General features: G+C 38.7%; 1 protein-coding gene across 6 annotated transcripts in view; it reads right to left on the reverse strand.

Moving 5' to 3' along the window:
* HDAC9 (histone deacetylase 9) overlaps positions 1–18,810 on the reverse strand; it is a 489,748-nt gene that overhangs the window by 227,728 nt on the left and 243,210 nt on the right. For 3 of the 6 annotated variants that reach the window (XM_072854173.1, XM_072854174.1, XM_072854175.1), the window contains 4 exons: positions 5,816–6,057; positions 4,708–4,858; positions 2,387–2,513; positions 290–411 (listed from right to left, as the gene is read on the reverse strand). In XM_072854173.1, coding sequence (XP_072710274.1) covers positions 290–411; positions 2,387–2,513; positions 4,708–4,858; positions 5,816–6,057 — 642 coding nt within the window. The remainder of the gene's footprint in view (positions 1–289; positions 412–2,386; positions 2,514–4,707; positions 4,859–5,815; positions 6,058–18,810) is intronic. The other 3 variants (XM_072854172.1, XM_072854176.1, XM_072854177.1) reach the window with 2 other exon arrangements.

Genomic DNA, 18,810 nt, shown 5'->3' on the forward strand with positions numbered 1-18,810 from the left:
AAAGAAAATAATGCCATAAAAGATCCATGAAATGATGGTCTGTTTAGAAACTAAATTTACGAGGACTGAAGCTTGCACTAGCTGTTAGCATTGGGAAACACCAACTCTTGATACCATGTGGTCAGTCCGACCTCATAAAGATGCAGTCAGGATCTTTGAACTTACCCATAGTATCATCCTGAACTGGCTTTGTGGATTATGATATACATCTTGCTGATGGACAGCCTAGTTAAAATAAAGGGTGGGAGAATTGCTGGGTAAGGGGCTCGAATAAACTATGCTAACTCACCCGTTTTACGAAGTGGAAAATCATCCTTGGCATCCTGCGCTCCTGGTAAAGTGTATTTGTACGGTGGCGAGGCCCCACTCAGGGGTGGAGAGCTTTGATCCAGTGAGGTATGGTGGGCAGCCCTGCAGCAGACACAGAGAGGTCACAAATTAGCAGTCACTGAGGTGACCAGCAGTAACTATCTACACATGTTGTACACATGTCTCAGCTGTGTTTATGTTCTTGTTCATCTAAGTGTGCACAAACCACAGGCTCATGTAACCAATTTCACTTTTACAGTAAGTTATGGAACTCCTCGGGATTCCCAAGAACACACTTTTTGCACTCATTATAAAAGTCACATAGGATAAGAGTCATGTTGACCTACAGACAGGATCTGTCACCAGTTTGGGGAATTGACCACTTTAGATTGTTGCATTTTAATATGAACCAGCTGAGGCACAGCAAAAGCTATTTAAGTCTTGTTTATCATGTACAAATAGATGTGCATTGGTCCTGCCTCTTCTATCAAAATGTGGGGAATTTTCAGGGCAGGGGGGCTTGTATAAAGCTAACCAGAAATACTGGGTTATTATTATCTGTTGAAAAAAAAATGCAAACTATTTAGTGGACAAGGTAGATAAAAACTTGCATTTAAGTTCAGTTTGTAGGTTTTGTGAGCACACCACGCTGCAGCACATAGCAGTCACGTCAGCAGAGAAGCTCCAAGCTGAAGAATGCTGTCTGACAACTGCTGGATGAAAGAAACAGTGTGGGCAGATCTTTCTGAACACGGAAACTGCAAATTGCAAAGAAATTGCATCATTTGGCCCAGAGACAGGGGTTTTTTTTTTCTTTGGTTGATTTTTCTATTTAGAGGGGGAGAGGAGGAAAAGAGGGAAACTTTCAAACTTTGTGCTTATCTAAACATAATTTTACTTGGCCTTTTACAGTCTCTCCCTGTCTTTCCAATGTAGTGTGGTTAATCAATAATACGTCTCTGTCAAAAGGGGCACTACCATGAGAGGAAGTACTACTTTCCCTAGTGTAGCAGAAGACATCCTCTGCAGAGCTCCTTGTTCTTACTCATCTGAAGACTCAGAACTAAGCTTGGAGTATGAGTCCAGATACCTTACATAGTCAAGAGAATTTTACACATTATTTGGAAAAAAAAAAATTAAGTACTGTACCTCCACCAGAAACAATGTAACTATATATTATATCATATTACCACAATGCTCTGATTAGCTCAGAATGGAAACTCCAAGGGCAGGTCTTCAGTAATTCTTTTTAAAAAGAACAAGTATGAGATGGAAATCTAGTGTACCATATGCATTTCTGTTTGTCCTATTGAAGGTAAATTCGGGCATAACATTGAAGTCTTTCAGAAATGCAGCCAGAGTTAATTTTGTTGGATTGACTTATGTGTCTGTTGTAATAAGGAAGTTAAAAAGGAATTAATTAGTACAAAGAAAAAGCGGGGGGAGGGGGTGTAAAAAGTGTAAAAACTGTAAACTCTTAGAATGTTAATAAGCCCATTACAGGACTCAACAAAACCACTTGTTTCAAAGATATAAGCAGATTCTTCATCAAGGCCAAGGCATCATAAGAATATGCAGTTTTGGATACTAAAATCTATCAGAGTAAGAAAAGTTAAATGACCACTATCCTTCTCAAAATCTTTGTGAGTTACTTACACGACTCATGTAACGTCACTGGAAAGCAGCATCTCTTCAAGAAGAAACAAGTTTTGTGATTGATTCAAAATCCAAGTAAATCAAACACAAAGTTGTTCTAACTTCAAAAATTGAAGAGACTTGGAAAAATGACAGTTATAGTTGTAAAATTTGTCATCACCAAGAGATGAAGCAGTTGAAATAAAAAGTTTATACACATTTCTGACAGCATCTTGTTCTGTATAGCTCTCATCTCACCATTGAACACTGAGTACTCTTCAGTTCAACCAGAAATATTACACTTCTGGCTTTTTGCTAACTTTTTGGTTGAACTTCTGTCTTGTTCTGGAGGCAGACTCTCAATACCCCTGCTGGAAAAGCATTCTGACAAGTTTTAACAGATACCTCAACAAGGCAAGGAACAGCTTAATACTGAACATACGTGTACCAGAGCTTGGGGTGGCGGCTCATGGAATGATTCTTCCCGTTTGCTGGAGAGTCTTTTGTTGCCGATTTACTCAACAGGAACTCCTGAAGTTTCTGCTTCACTTCTGTACTGGCCACTGCCCCTAAGATACACAGAATTAAACATATCTTATCTTTACTTAAAAAAATTACATTTTTAAAGAAAACAAAAACTAAAACACAAAGAGCCCATGTCTTGCTGCTGGAAATGTTGTAAACTATAAAAAATACTGGTGGAAATCAGTCAAAATGAGATAACATTCAGATTAAATGTTTGTCTGTAAAAGACTGAAGTTGGCCATAACGCAGAAATCCAGTGAAGTCATAAGGAATATTTCAACAGTAGATGAGCCCATTTATCCAGGGCCAGATGTATCTAAAGAATTTAAATTATTTCCTAATAATTCCCAAATACAAAACCAAGGATAGAACTAAAAAGATAGTGACAAAAGGTCACTTTCAGTTTGTGGTAAAGAATGTTTTTCCTTTTAAGTAAAGTAATAGTAATAGCACAGCAAAACTGCCCTCTGAACACTGTCTTGATTATGAGCAGAACGCCGCAGAAAGAGCCAGCAGTGAGCCTTTTTATTCAAGCCACTTCAGAGCCTGTACCTGTGATGTCTGGAAGACAGACCATAGTCTGAAACATGAGTCTTAGTTGATACCTCTACTCTTACAACACAAAACCAGCAGAAAGACCAAAACGCCAGGAATACACAGTGCATTTTGACCTCTCTGGGTGGCTAGCTTAATACAGTACAAGAAGTAGGGCATGTCAATGTCAGGTTAAACTGCTAATTCCTACTTGCAGCAGAGGACATGCTTCTTTACTCACAGCCATAATACTCTTCATAAAAAAAGCATGAAAAAGAAAAATCTCCTTTCAGTTTTCCATAAACAGTGACAAAAAAGGGAAGAAAAAACATTTCTTTGAAAGTAGCAGCAATAAGGCATACTGATACTCTAAGTATTTGGTTGCCCAACCCTGACACAGCACAGCTAGATGGTGAGCATGTCCCCCTGTGACCCAGTTCCCATAAACTACCTCTACTACCCCTCAGCTTCAGACCCTAATTCCCCTCCCTGCACCTTCCTTCCCTCCTCTACTCATTAAGTAGATCACCAGCAGCAGCAAACGCTGGGGCTGGGGCTGAAGGTGACAAGTGCTGCTTGGCTGGCTGCTACATACTGAACAGCCACCCAGCAAGCCAAACTGAGAAGGGAACCATTGAGTTCACATTGCTGCTTTTCCTTTGGTGGGAGCACTAATAAAGCCTAACTGTTTATATGGAGGCTGATTTTCCATATCACTTACAGGAACCCTTTTTTCCTGCAGTTCCTGCCACCCTCCCACTGCTGGGTCAATAGGCTGGTGATGCTTTCATGGATTCATCGTTCACCAAAGTACTGGAAGCACCATGGACACCTTAATTTCTAAAGCCTGCAATATGGTACACCTACAACTGTTGAACTGATACATTTTTTCCACCCAAGAAAAAGAGGCAAGAGCATAATGTACAGCTCTTTTCTGCTTCGGTCTTTGTCAGTTAATTATTGTGGTAATTTAGCAGGGCAAGTAACAATATCTGCTCATGGCAGCTTCATTTTGAATACCTTCACAATGTACTTCAACCTGATTTTTAAACTGACCTCACCAAGGAGAATTATTTGTATCTGTCTCCCCCTAGTGAGCACCAAATTCCAACAGTATTCTTTACATCTGTCATTTGCCTTAGAGCTATATATGACCTAGAAATAACTCTTGGTTGGGCCTCATGAAATGGCATCAAGAACAAACACAATGCAGTTTGAAAAAGTACGAGCAAAAGTATTCAGAAGTCTCAGCCAAATATATTCTTAAATATTTTGTTATATTTTCAATCTTGAAACAATGCTCAAATTAGTTAATCAGCAACTAATTTGATTTTTTGCTGTTTTGTAGTGCTTTCTGTATTGGGAAATAAGCTCTTCAGAAAGAAGTTCTCAAATGAAGCTTTAGGCTTTCAAATTCCCTCCTTTTTTATAAAAAGAGCTAGATTCTTGAGAGGCATATTGAGAGGTCTGTCAAAATGTGCTTTCCTACAGACTTCCAAGTCTGCACACAAACCAGCAATGTGTTTCCATGGGTGTAACAGGTGGCTCTGCCTTTCTGCAGGCACAGCCTCGATTTCTCTAGTTGCGTATTTCACATAGTAATAGGCTTGCTTCAGGTTCCTGTTCATTGTCCATTTCAGCTGGGAGAAGGCAAAGGGGAATAGATTAATTTCTTATTAGGATTCATGGTACATTGGCTCTTACTTTCTCGGCCTCTTTCTTTGCCTCGGATGGGAGGAAGCTGTTGTTCCCTGCGATGCCTCTCCAGTTCCTGCTCTTGTCTCTGTTGCTCCAGTTTCTGCTCTTTTTCAAGGAGTTCTTGCTGTTGTTTAATGGCTAGGAGTTCCTGTTGTAACTTGCACAGAACAAAAAGACATGAGAAAGTGCAGTTTGCACTGTTTTCTAGGTCAGTCCTGGCTAAAACAACCCCCTTAAATAACTGAGTATCAGTGCTTGCTTTTGTGCTTACACTTCTTTTCGTGTCTTAACCGACTTTCCTCAGTCTTTTGAGCAGGACAGTGCATTACTGGCTGTCACTAAAGTGAACTCTAATGTCAGGTAGCAGCCTGCTGCTCTGGTTTCACTTCTTTCTCTTTTGGCAAAAATGCCTGGAAACCGCACAGGGTTCTTTGCCAGTGCATCACGCAACTCTGGCTGCTGTGCTCCGCTGCATTTGTCAGCTCCATCGAGCGGAAGCTTAGCACAGTAGCGTAATGGCAAGTAGATCAGAAGGAAAAAATGAAAAGAAAGGCAAGATCATAAATTCCCGGTCAAAATCCATTATAGTAATCCTACCACAGTGCATGTAAGCCCATAAATCATTTTCTTTTTACATTATATGAGGCAGCTCAGAGAAGAGTGAAAACACAACACTTTCAGGGCCTGCCTCCGTTTTACAAATGCAAATATTATGCACTTGCCTATCAGTTTGATTTGTGGACACAAACTCAAACAGTAGCCCAAAAAAGCAGTCTTTTAAGATACTCAAAACTGCACATACAGAAAAGACAGCCATATTGAAGTCTGGCTGAAAATCCAGCTTTGTAAAATAGGTAGTTTGATTTTCTGTGGATGTGGTGGCTTCATGAGCTTGATGACTCTCATAGTACTGCCTTGGTCTGCTGTAAGCAACTCACTGGTAGGTGCTAGCAGTTTTGCTTGAAAAGGCTTTTATCACCCAAATACAGAGAAATAAGCACTCAAACACCATCTCTCAGTCACAGCGAACCTTTCAGGCATGTTCCCTTTTCATGTCTGCCTAAGCATATTCAGTTTGCAGATAAAGTGAGGGATAAATGAAAAATATTGCTACCTTTATGTGCTCCTGGAGCTGGGCCTGATGCTGGCGGGTCAGGTTTTCATGCTGCTTCTGAAACTCTGCAATCAGCAGTTGTTTCTGAATTTGCTGCTGCTGTTGGATCAGAAGTAGTTCCTGCTGTAGCTGCTTTTCACGCATAATTGGGTCCACCATGGGAACCATCATCCTGAGATCAGTTCGCAAGTCTAATGGTGAGATAGGCTCTAATCCCACGGGAACCTCTGACTTTACATCCACTGTGGAAAGAAAACAACAAAACGTATATATATTAAATATAACTGGAGAATAGAGATCATTCCTACTGGGGAAAAGACCAATTTCACTCAAAGACTGCTTCGATGTACAGACCTAAAAAAACACTAATGCAACCTATGCTGTATGCAAACTTCAGACATTCCTACTAGCAACTGGAGATTTTACAAATTATTTTACCCCTTTCTTTCCATTCTCTGCAAAAATACTCCCAGACTAATATTCTGCTAAAGAGACTAACAAGCAACCCAGTTCTAAAACCATGTCACAGCCTAATGGAGCAGTATTTAGTGAGGATGTCCTAGGCACTATTAATGCTTCACAATAAACACTCAGGGCACTTCTTCTGTGTAAGATGAAGGTCTTCCAGTTCTCACTGCACTGCAAGAGATTTTCCAAAGCTATCATGTAGATTTTCTGAGGATGGTGTTACACATGAACAGCTACTCAATGCTACATAGCTACTGCATGTAAATATACCTGCCAAACACATAGGAATAACACACGTAAAATTATAGGAAAATAATTTGACAGACAAAATGAGAAGTTTTAATACAGCTTTTTGAAAAGTGAGGACCATGCTTGGAGTGGATTAGACATAATACACTATACATGGCTTGTAAGAAAATGAAAACATCTTGAATTATTCCAGTTTGTTGCAGCAATGGTATATATTGTTAATCCAGCATTAAAGCATTTAATTAAGAATCCTGAGTTTTTCTATCTCCTGATTTAAATCCAAGGGACTAAAAAGCAGCAGAAGAGAGAGATTTGATGATTTTCACTACAATACTTGTAAAGCTCAGGTTTTCACATTAAGTGAAGAGACACAGTGCAACTTTATCTGTTTCAAATGAACAAAAAACTAGCAAGTAACATTTCTACAAGAGGAAAATAAATAGCAGCTGAGGGTCTCTGCTAAAGCTCAGCAGTTCTGATTCCATCCACGAGAGGACAGTGGAACACAAACACATTCACTCCTGTTCCTACTGCTCCACTATCTCCACAGGAAAGTAAGATTATTAACTGAAAACAAATATGCTGTCGGAAATAACTAGGGAACAAGGTTTTAAGCATATTTTCGCCTTTTGCTCTGCTACAGCTGTATTTGTTTTCAAGGAGAAAACCAAAATGAAACAGAAATATTCTAGCAAGCAGGAGCAGTAAAATTGAAGCAGTAGAAGTTGAAACTGCAGCAAATGGAGAAAACTGAATTCTAACTGTATGATCAAATCTATTAGTGATAAGTTTTATAAAAAGAAGAGATGAGGCACCAAATCTCTTCTACTGATCACATTCTTTTCTTCTCAAAATTCTGGGAACATACAATTTTCTGTGCCTTTTTTTTTTTTAATCCTAGTAACTGTGATTGTAAACCTCAGCATAATTTGCCTTCTTAACCTGCTATCCCAACAGAATTATTGTGTCTAAGTGCTTACTTTTGTTCTGAGACTAATCACTAAATTATAAAAAATCACCTTTAACTTACAAAAACTACTCTTGATTACAAATAATTGCCACAGACCAAGAGAAACGGACAGGCAAACCCCCAGCCTTTCATCCCATTTATTCAGCAGCAATCCACATTCCATTTGTCTAGACTAAATATAGCCACGTTTATACAAGAAATCAATAGTGCTTGCAGAGAGCAGGGCAAAGACATGAATATTTCATCAAACTCGGAGAGGAATGGCAATCAGCAAACTGACAGCAAACCGTGTAGGCTGACTGGCCCTCCAGATAAGTCTCCGGTACTTGGACAATGGCTCATTGCCTGCAAGTCACAATCTTATCATCAGCGCTCTTCTATTTTTAACATTAATTGCATTGTAGGTGACAAAGGCTTATCATGTTTAAAGTGGAGAGATGGATTTTCTTACATCTTCTGTGACAGGATAATAAGGCTTACTAGGAGCAATAATAGTAACGGGAGCTCAGCAAACCCTGCAGGGCCTGGTTTGCAATAGTGTTTGCAAACTGAACCTTGTAGGGTTTGGTTCACAACAGTGTTTGCAAACTGAACCCTGCAGTTTATTTTGCCGATACTGGCTACAAATCAACGCCTACAGGTCTGGATGGCGATTCAGGCTGATGATACTTCCTATCTCTGCCGAGGGTCCCACTCTGTCATTTTCAGAGCACTTCTCGTGAGGGGAGGCCTCCAGATTTTTCTAACAATGGAAATTTCCTTCCACTATTAGTAAAATGTACAACTGAAATCAGGCTCAGTTTGATAAAATATGTATTTTCAAAAATTTTCACACACTCAAATAATAAATCTAGCGCTGGAATATCTAATTAATCAAGTTCAAATTTACCTCATTCCTTAATGTGGGGGAAAATAAACATTAAGGTAGTTCTAGAGACTTGAATCCATAGAAATCAATACATAATCTTTCACGTCATTTAAATGCCAATGTTTAATGACAAATAAAGACAAACATTTATTTCCTGGCATAGATATTGCTAACAGTAAGGCTACCGCCAATACTACTACTAACAGCTGACATAGCGAATACTAACTTTTGGGGGTAATTATTGTCTTAAAACTGTAATAGCTAATAGTTAGCTGGATAATAGTCAACCTCAGCAACGAAATTATTCTAAACAAGTAACTATAAAATCACCAAACTGAATGGTTTGCTACCGTCTCTTAGGCGGTCCTAATGCCACAGGCTATTTACATTCTCCGTACTTGTTACCAGCCGACAAGGAAGAGACAAAGCAGCCCCGTGGAGCTACATCAGTGTGAAAAATGTGTAATGGAGCTGAGAATCAGAATCAGTGTCTTTAAAAGCTATGACTTCTGGCTGAAACATCTTCCCCCAGCCACCCCAATGCAATTTTAAGTCTCAAAAGAGCAAAGGTGATGCAGGTTGTTTATTCTCATCAGGGCTTTTTATGTTTTTTCACCCCCTCTACACAAAGATATATGTATTTTTCAGGTACAAAAGGAATGTCCTAATCAGTGCCCTCAACTTCCAAACATCACGAAAAGCAGTGGGATGCGGGACTTTAACAACAGGATTCATCAAGATATTACCCAAAGAAGGAAAAGGATGGATAATGAAAGAAAATATTAATCAGAGCTTGATAAAGGCTAACTTCACTTTAAGGAGCCACGTTTTGCAGGATTTCCAGTATCACCAATGGAGCAAGTTGTAGCAGGCATGATTCAGAGTGGGACGCTGCCCACACTCTTTCCACTGCGGTCTGGAGCAGATCCTTCCCAACAGCTCTGCCCACTACAGAGCAACCCTGGGACTCCTCTCTAAGGTTAAATAAAGACGAACTCTTTGAGCCCATGTCAGCTGCGGTGAATACAACAGTAAGATGCAGAAGATTAACTAAAAACGTTAGTAAAAGCTCAGTGATTCCAGGAAATATGTCAAAATTTGAGTAGAAAAATATTTAATTTTCAGCTACAACACACTGCAAAAGGCATATGTATTTATTTTTCCTATAAATACTCGTTTGCCTTTATCTTGAAACATAACAACAAAAATAGTTTCAGAAGAGCATCCATATCAATTATAATCCCTGGATGGCACTTCTCGCAGTGCTTTTGACATTCTGTGGAAACAAAATACAATACTTGCAAAACGGCATTGTTATTGAGTAGATTTAGATGCTTGGAGCATATGTAAAAAGAGGTAAAAGAGCTTGTTTTAACCCTGAGGCTTTGTGTTTTGAAACCATTCCTTAAAATGGGAATCACTGAAAAACTGTAAGTCTTTCACCAAGAGATGGCATTTCAAGCTTTGTTTCTCGTGACTAGTTTCAATTTCTGGTGTATTAGAATACACAAATCTTCCGAATCACAAGTGCTAAAGGAAAATACCAGAAAATAAAACAGCCCACTTTCTTACCATCATCTCCCAAGAGGGGCAATCTTCTTTTTTTGTTGGCAGTTACCTTTCTTGGTAGACATTTATGCCTTCTTTAAAAACAGGAACTTAAGTGTTGCTGTAATCAGCTGAAGAGTCGCCATTCTTTATTTGAGATGCAATGAAGAAGAATTCTAATAGACTTCTTACCAGAACATCTCATCTAGTACATTTATGCTTCTTACATTAGAGGAACCGTGTGAATGTGCTGGGACTGCAGGGACTCAAGCTAACCCTTTCCCAAAGGAATTTTTCAGTTATGTTGTTGGGCCGGGACAGTAAGGAAGGCTGGAGAGAGTAACAGGGCACGAAGCCGGTGAGGCTCTTTCTCCTGCCTTGGTCATCCAAGGCAGCCTTTTACTGCAGAAGCAGTTAAGGTTTACGAAGTGAGCAAGGAGGACTACAAATCTGGAATGCTAAATTAAAATTACATGTGACAAGAGACAGATGACAAGCTCCTCCAACTACCTATTTCAGTATTAGGCAATAAAAGCATATTCCTGAAAACACATCAAAACAAGTAAAATCTAGAAGAATCATTCTGCCAAGGAATGGCCACACCTTACCCCAGACATCAACTCCGTGAAGCATTACAAAGAAAAGAGAGAATGGGAGAGCTGTTTACACTAGTGGTACTCTTTTGAACTCTGCTCTACAAAACAGAGCCCACCTAAAGTTATTATTAACTCGTACAGTACTTTTCATAGTTTTCATATGCTTTTCATAAAATGAAAACAAACCAGAACAGTTTTGCACACTTTAGCGTAAAAGAAACTGCCTCCATTTGGCCTCTTCATTCAAAGAAAGTGAAAAACCTTCCTTTGCAGGATTAGCCATCAGTCAATCATGACATAGTCAGAGCACTAAGGAATTTACAGAAAAGAGCTCTAAATGGTGGAAAGAGTGGAAGATCCTCCCCCACCCCAATAAAGATAATACTTTAAATTTACTCTCCAGTTAAAACCTAGAATTCTCCAGATTTATGTGCCACCTCATTCAGGACCTGAAAAGCACTGACACCTGAAAAGCCGTAACGGTGTGTTTGAACATACTAAAGAGGAAAAGATTGAAAAAATGAAATACCATAGGAGGCTGAAAGTTGCAGGAACAAGGAACAGAGGGTAGGAGGGAAACTTTGGCCGACAGGTGACAGAGGAAGTAACTGGCAGGAGATGGGGCAGGAGAAGACTGGCCAGGCAATGAGACACGAACAGCCGACCAGAGATGGAGCACGGGGAAAAGTAGTTAAAATTCCTGAGCTTTCTGTGCTGAGAAGCAGCATTACAGGAGCATTGCTCACTCTGTAATCTAAGAGCAGCCGTGGCACACTGATAAAGCGGCAGTGCTTGGCCTCACCGCCAGTGCAATTAAAGAGCTCATAGAGGAGCAATGTGTCCATTGTGAGGATGCTGGGAAATTAGGCGAGCAATGTGGTTTTGAATAGCCATGACTAAAGAGGATGGAGTCTGGCATGAAAACTACTACAGCAATAGTTCAATGTTCAAACTTGCAGAAAAATGTCCTAATCTGGAGCCTGTTCCCCAGAGGAGAGGCGGCTCGCAGCTTTCTGGGGGAAGCTGTGCCACGGCAAGACCTGCACGGCAGACCGCAGGAGCTAGGAGATGAAATTTTAAGAAGAACTAGTGACATCAGAAGTACAAGTCAGATGATCAATAAACTGTGAAAGGGTAGGTTACCTCCCATGGGATGCTTTTATCATCCCAGCTCTGGTGGCTAAAATCTTGTACCTCAATTCTCAGCTGGTATAATCTGTCATTCCTCTGTTCACTTCAATATAGGCAAAGCTTCTTTATGCCACCTGAGAAGCTTGATGCAGAATCTCTCTCACGAGTATAGGGGTGAAAGAAGAAGGCCTTGAGAGCATCTCATTTTAATATGGGGACAAAAGCATCCAGATTTAGGATGACACTTAGAAATTTTTTTTCCAATATTTAAAATCAAAAGTAATTTTTCTCCACTCTCACGATTATGCTAAAGGATGCATCCAAGCTGAAAAAAGTGTCACTTAGATTTCACTGAATGTTATTACCTATTTTTGATTAATTATATTTCCTCAATCATAGTCTGGATTTTGTTTGTCACAGGCAAGGGAAGCAGAAAGAAGACAGCAAATGTAAATGGAAGATTTTTTTCAAAAGCAACACAATGACTTTTCATGGCAGTTAAGTACTCGACTGCAATTTGTACTTTTAAAAATTCCTCGCTTGGAAAGGAAAAGCACAAGAAATTAAGACACAATTTCAGATCAGAAAAAATATGTGCCAGTTATTTTCTTGGATTATCCTTCAAGAGTCAGTAATTATTTTAAACAGTACTATCACCAAATTATAAGTATAAATGAACTGTCAGACCTGATGAGGCACTCAACTGAGTTTATGGTATTAAGGAGAAGTGTAATAAATTGGACTAGAAATGTATTCCCCTTTGTTCTATAAAAGGGATCTTATCATGATTATACCTTTTCCCTATTTCTTTTAAGTGTTTGCATACATGTCATAATGAGAAGTAAAATAAATGCAAACAGTGATCTGGGCTTTGATTTACCATTCTCTTATTTCCCCAGGGCCTGGAAAGGAAGCTCAAACTACCACAAACTTCTAAAATATCAGTGAGAGGCCTTGAAATACCAACACTGAAGTTACAGCTAGCTGGCTTTTGTAAAAAATCAAAGGCTTTATTATATTGATTTACTAAAATCAGATTCCTTTTCTGCAAATAGGCTTTTGAGTCAGTCATAACAAACACAAATATAAATGCCATCTAATTTGTTATAGCCAAGAAGTTTTTAAATGTTACAGTGTTCGCTGTTTCTTCTCAACTGAAAACACAAGCAAAAGTTCCACTTACGAGCCTGACAGAGTTCATGCAAATATCAGGCCAACCACTTCTGTTGGAGGAATAAAGGCATATGCACCCAGTAAATCACATCAGAATGTGAAAAGCTTTTAAACTCAAACCTGGGATGATCTGTTATCAAGAAAGCCAAGCTGAGCTATATTTGGGTTTCTGAGTTACTTTCTTTGTATTTCAGCAAGGAGAACTCTTACACACACATTCTCTACACCCATCAGCACACAGGCACATTTTCACTTTCCAGAAAATGCCCTTTTGATATAAGGAATCTGAATATCCTAAATTCTAGATATTGCTGCTGCAGGCAAGATAAAAACAGGACAAAGATAAATGTACATATAGTTAAAAATGTAGAATTTCTATGTAACTTTCTTCTCAGTTCCAAAGTCCATGACTTACTGGTGATACTATTAAATAATGATAATATATCAGTGTTAATTATGCTCTTGATACATGGTATCGGATTAGCCTGTTTGACCATAATGTGCCCACCCCATGGCATGTGTACACAAGAAATGACAGGGAAGAATGTAAAACGGCATTCTTTTGGCCGTGTATCTTCTGTGCATGGATCAGTACCACTGTCAGCTATATCATATTGAAGATGTCAAGTAAGGTTTGATTTGGTGGCAGCACCACTTAGCGGTTGCAAAACTAAGTAGGTACAATGTCTCCAAATCAGCAGGTGCCAGCTTATCACTATCTGCTGGTCACTTCACTAAAGCCTTAAAATTAATTAATTAAAATGAAAGCATGTGTGATACAAATCTGTGGGCGTGCACTTGCATACACACATAACTCTTGCATTAGATCCTGAAATGCTCAGAAAAAGCAAAGAGCAGACACAATACAATGGATTCCTCTCATCTCCCTTTTTAAAACAGGTATAATGATAGATGTTACATACCCATGAGAAAGGCAATATGCTTTTAATTGTGTCAGTATTATTATACATTAAAAGACAGTGTACAAAGTCCCCCAGGCTGCCAAGGCACCATGAGTGGTTCTAGAGACCTGCCACAGTCTTTGCGTCATCTCTCATCTGGAGATGATATGAGGCTGCTGCAAGTGGTACAAAATACATCCAGAACATATGATTTTCACTTACTTTCCTTTCATCTCTTCTCCACCTGTGAATGCTGCAGGCACATTGGTGCAAATGTCAAGTTTACACCTGCTGAATAATTCCCAACAGTGGGGATACCACTATTCTAATCCCAAGTGGATGACATAGAGAAAGAGGAGAGGGGAAGAAGCTCTTCCTTGAAGTGAGGATATCAAAGGTAAACAGCTACCATTTGGGCATGCCAGCAGGTATATCCTGAAGTATCATCAGACAGCGTGCTCCAGGCAAATTAGACAGTGGGTGGAGGTTTGCTGAACAAGTATCCCCAAACAGCTTTGCTATTTCAGGGGCGTGACAGCCAGTGCTCCAAATGAAACCCTTGGAAGGCAAGATACAGTGCAAATCTTTCAAGGAACTGTTGGCAACTTTGTATTTTACGGAAGAAGATTAATGACCCCAAAAATGCATTAAAAAGAGTATTTTCCAGTTCCTAGGTTTTTTTTATTTTTGCCGCTGTATCTGCTCCCCAACATGCCACAATATTTAGGGTTTTCTTTTTTCTTCTTTTTTACTGCATAGCAAAAACTATCATGTACATGTAACTTACTAAGCTCACAACCTCTCTATTATACCCAGGAAATCAAGAAAGACCTATATTCCAATGTTTTTAGTATTTATGGAACATCCTGATCTTTGACAAGCATGGGGCTAAAAATGGTTTTGATCCCAAGCACAGAAAAAGGGAGGACCGAACTGAAATATCCCCCAGAAGAGGGGAAAAATCCATGAGAAGGATAATAATACCTTTTAAAGAGGTGATAATAATACCTTTTAAATCTTTCTAATGGGAGATTAAATGAGATGCCAGTCAGAGACTGGCAACACAATACTACTTACTATGCTAGCTCAGAAATGAAACTCTTATGTATCCTATGCAAAATTAAAATTGCAGATGTTTATTAGCAAAGATGTGTTTGTTTGTATTATATGTTTTTTCCTGTTCTGCTCCCCCTTGTACTACGTTGCCTTGGACTGGAGCATAGTCAGGGGAGTCTGACTTCCTCTGCTCACATAAAACACCTAGTATATTTGCGTAGCAACTGAAATAAAATGAATAAATAATACTAGATCACTGCCTTGCCATTTTTCAGAAGTCCACTTGTTGGATTACTGATACCTAGCAGCAGAAGAGATTACAGCATGCATACAGAAAACACTACAGGTAAGGCAGGGAAAATGAAAGGGAAAGATACGGTCCCAGTGATGACGCAAAGCAAAGGAAAGAAGGTAGAGTTTATTAGACTGCAGAATTTAATTAGGAGTGGCAGAAGTCGACAAGGGACAAACAATGGCAATACAGTTGATGGGAATATTATGCAGAAGTCAAGCCTCAAAGCTGGATGGATAACAACGTCAATAGGTAGACAAGCTGGGCTGCTCTAAAGAAAGTAAGGGGGAGTTTCTGAGGAAGATCCCTCTCAGCTTGATGAAAGGGTTGTGAAGGGTTTAAAGGTCTCGATTTAATCTATTTTCTGCCGCAGACAGAGTATGTCTTTCAGGGAACAACCTTGACTACCATGCAGATGGCCTCATTTCCATTACTAAGACATTACATAAGGCAGGCACTCCAGTAAGAGAGATTACATAAAATATACAAAAAGCATTCTGAACTCACAAGCAAGGAAATGCCAGTCTTCCAGGATGCTAACTTATATTTTTGTCTCATTAATGTGAAGACAGGTGTGGTTTTATAGCATATAGATCCAAACCATAACCATTTGCAGTAAGTAATCACAAAAAGTCTCTCTCATATTCTGCCATTTGGGATTTGGAGGAATTGCTTGAAAAAAGGAGACAGACATCTCAAGTTCACAGCTGTAATCTAAATAACACAGAACTCTTCCATTTTATAACAAAAGGGTGTCCTGGCAAAGACAAACCTTTAGATGTTTACTTCTAAAATCAAATAATGTTCCTGAGCTGAAAAAAATCCCAAACTAGGTATATAACATCTCATTCATGTAATTGTGACACACTTAACAACATCACTATTACACTACTTAGCTAAATTCCTCCTTTCCTATTTTTCCTCTTTTCACCACAGTAAATGATTTCAACCCTACTGTGTCCATATCTTTGTTGACTTTGACTATCTACTTTGATTCCTTGAAAACACGTGCTGTAAATATCTGCCCTAAATTCAAAAGATTGCAGATGGCAAACACAACTTACCACTAACATTGCACTCTATATGACAGAAAGAAAAGTTATTGCTATTTTTTTATAATGATGTAACACTAAACTTAGAAAATATTATTCATGATTTGTGCTCTCCAGACTAAAGAGATCTCTTGAAAGGCTCCCTCCAGAATGCAGACATGATTACAACCACCAGAGGGAGTCAATCTGTTTTTTTCAGGTCAACTGAAAAATTAGAATGAACAGAAAAAGCACTGAGAAGGGAAGAAATTGCTAACAAATACCGTAGTTTATATCCATATATATATGGATACCAAACATAATGAAAACAGAGCTTAATTGGGATTCTGGACATTGAAATAAGAAACTCACCTTTTTTGCTTTAAGTGTTCGTTAATAAAATTCTTGTCTGTATGACTTCAGATTAACAACAGTTTAAGGAATCAAAAACTAATAACTGACATAATCAGAACGATATTCATATTTCTATCCAACTTGCTACTCTTTATTTGAGTTCAAGTTACTACCATACTCATAAGTCTGTTGAAACAGACATATGCTGGCTCAACTCAAAACTATAAATACAGCAGGTATTCTTCAGTTTATTTACAATTTAGTCACCTTAATCAGCAAGTAGAGTTATGGACTTATGATGGTGAGTATGGGAAAGAAACCGACATTTCTACTCACCCTGCCAAACATATTTCTTCGTAATTTTTGAACATTGTAAAAGCAAACTATAGGAATTATTAAGATGATGGCAACTTTCTCAGTACATTAGCTGGAGATATTTTCCATTATTATTATTCTACATAAATACTGAAAAATGATTCTGCATTCTGTAATATTCCAGAAACTAATGCAATGAAACACTTCTAAGAAATTCATCTGTTATGTCAAAAGAAACAACAGCCATAGAAAAATGCTACACAATTCTGATGCCACTTAGCAAGCACAGTTCAGAAAACTGGAAATCCGAAAGTTATTACCCATTTTTGTTTTTCCGCATTTCAGTAGGTCCATTTCTTACTAGTGAGTTGGTTGTTTCTCTCTTCATCTCAACTCATCTGACACACAGAAAGCCAGTCAAGCCAGCGGGCATTTCTTCAGTCTCAAATGAGAGATTCTTTCTCAAGCAAGTTTTTCCAGAAGTTAAATTTCCTATTAAGAAGTCTACAAAAATCAGTGGGAACTCCTCAAATTTCAAACTCAAGTTTTAGAAATCCGCAGATCAGGCCTGGAACATGCACACTAGACTGACTGCTTAAATGGATTCAAGCACTCAGAACTACTCTTCAAGAAACTCTTCAGGTCCTTTGAGAATCTCAGCCTAATAATTTAAATAAACCCTAGTCATACTGAAACCCCCACCCCCCCACTTAACACATTAATCATTCAGAGTAGAAGTTCACTCTCATCAGACCTAAGACGAACAAATCTTAGCACACTGCAATAAGAAGCACATTTAGTCCTGTTGACTGAGCCTGAGTCCTGTTGACTGAACCTGGCTGGAAATGTCATTGCAAACTAAAATTCTGCAATACAAGAGGCAACATGAAAGTTGCCTCTTGTATTGCAGAAAGTTGCTCGGTTTCTGCACTTTAAGCAGAACTTTTTGTGATCAGTGAGATAGCATTAACAATATGTTATGGAATTATTGCATCAGGCATTGCATATTAAAGACTGGGAGAAGAAGGCAGCACAACTAATTTAAGGTTTGCCATGGAAAGGCTGTAATACTGATTTTAAGGCAAAGCACTGAGAGAGCTTGGTAACATACAGAAGTCATTAACACGTTCACTTTAACAAGAGACAAACTGGAATCTAGCCTGAAACCTCCTCATCAATGCACTGCAGAAGTCTGGATCCCAAGATTTTCAACAGAGCATCTCAGCTGCAGCAGCAGCATCCCTTACTAGGTTATTCTGTTCAGTATAATTTTTTTCTTCCTCAGAAATGTAAAAATTCTTCCTAACTGCAGTAATCTGCCTAATTTTCAGTTTTCCTCTTTCTTACTCAAAGTATTTCAGAAGATACCAGGAAGTCATTTTCAATGGTTTTAGTTTATTGAAAACATTATAATGAAGCATATTAAAAGAATTAAGAACAAAATGCAAATCGTTTCTGATGTGTCCAGAAAGTACAGTTTCACTTTCTATGACTTTTTATATTTATGCCATGCTCATTTATATTTCTTAGAGTTATGCTGCTAAGAAACAGGAATTTATTTTGGCTAATAAGGTTATTTACACTAATTTTTAGATATACTTGTGTTTGGTTTTCTTCCCTCAATTAGGATCTGATAGTGAATACCTGAACTGCAATTTCTACACTGTTATGGATTTCCCTGTAGCCAATCTTGGCCCAGCACTCTCTCTGCTGACTGTAAAGTTCAATTAATTAAATGAATGCTGAGACCATGGTAGTATATCCATAAAGCATGTTTCATGCAATGTCTTAGGAACTGAAGATGATGAACATACTGCATGAAGCTGACTTCCCCCTATTCACCAACATAAACCACCATTTCTTAGAACTACCACAAAATCTACACAACCACTAGCTACTCATTGTTGTGGACAGAAGCACTCTGCAGAAAGTATGGGAATAATAGGGTCTGGACATAGCATAAATATGGAGAAAATGACAATGACCAAGAGTCAGTCCACCTGAAGGAAAGGAGGTCTGGAAACACGGACAACGGAGATGTA

Source organism: Ciconia boyciana, chromosome 2, assembly GCF_034638445.1.
Source record: "Ciconia boyciana chromosome 2, ASM3463844v1, whole genome shotgun sequence".
Lineage (NCBI taxonomy): Eukaryota > Metazoa > Chordata > Aves > Ciconiiformes > Ciconiidae > Ciconia > Ciconia boyciana.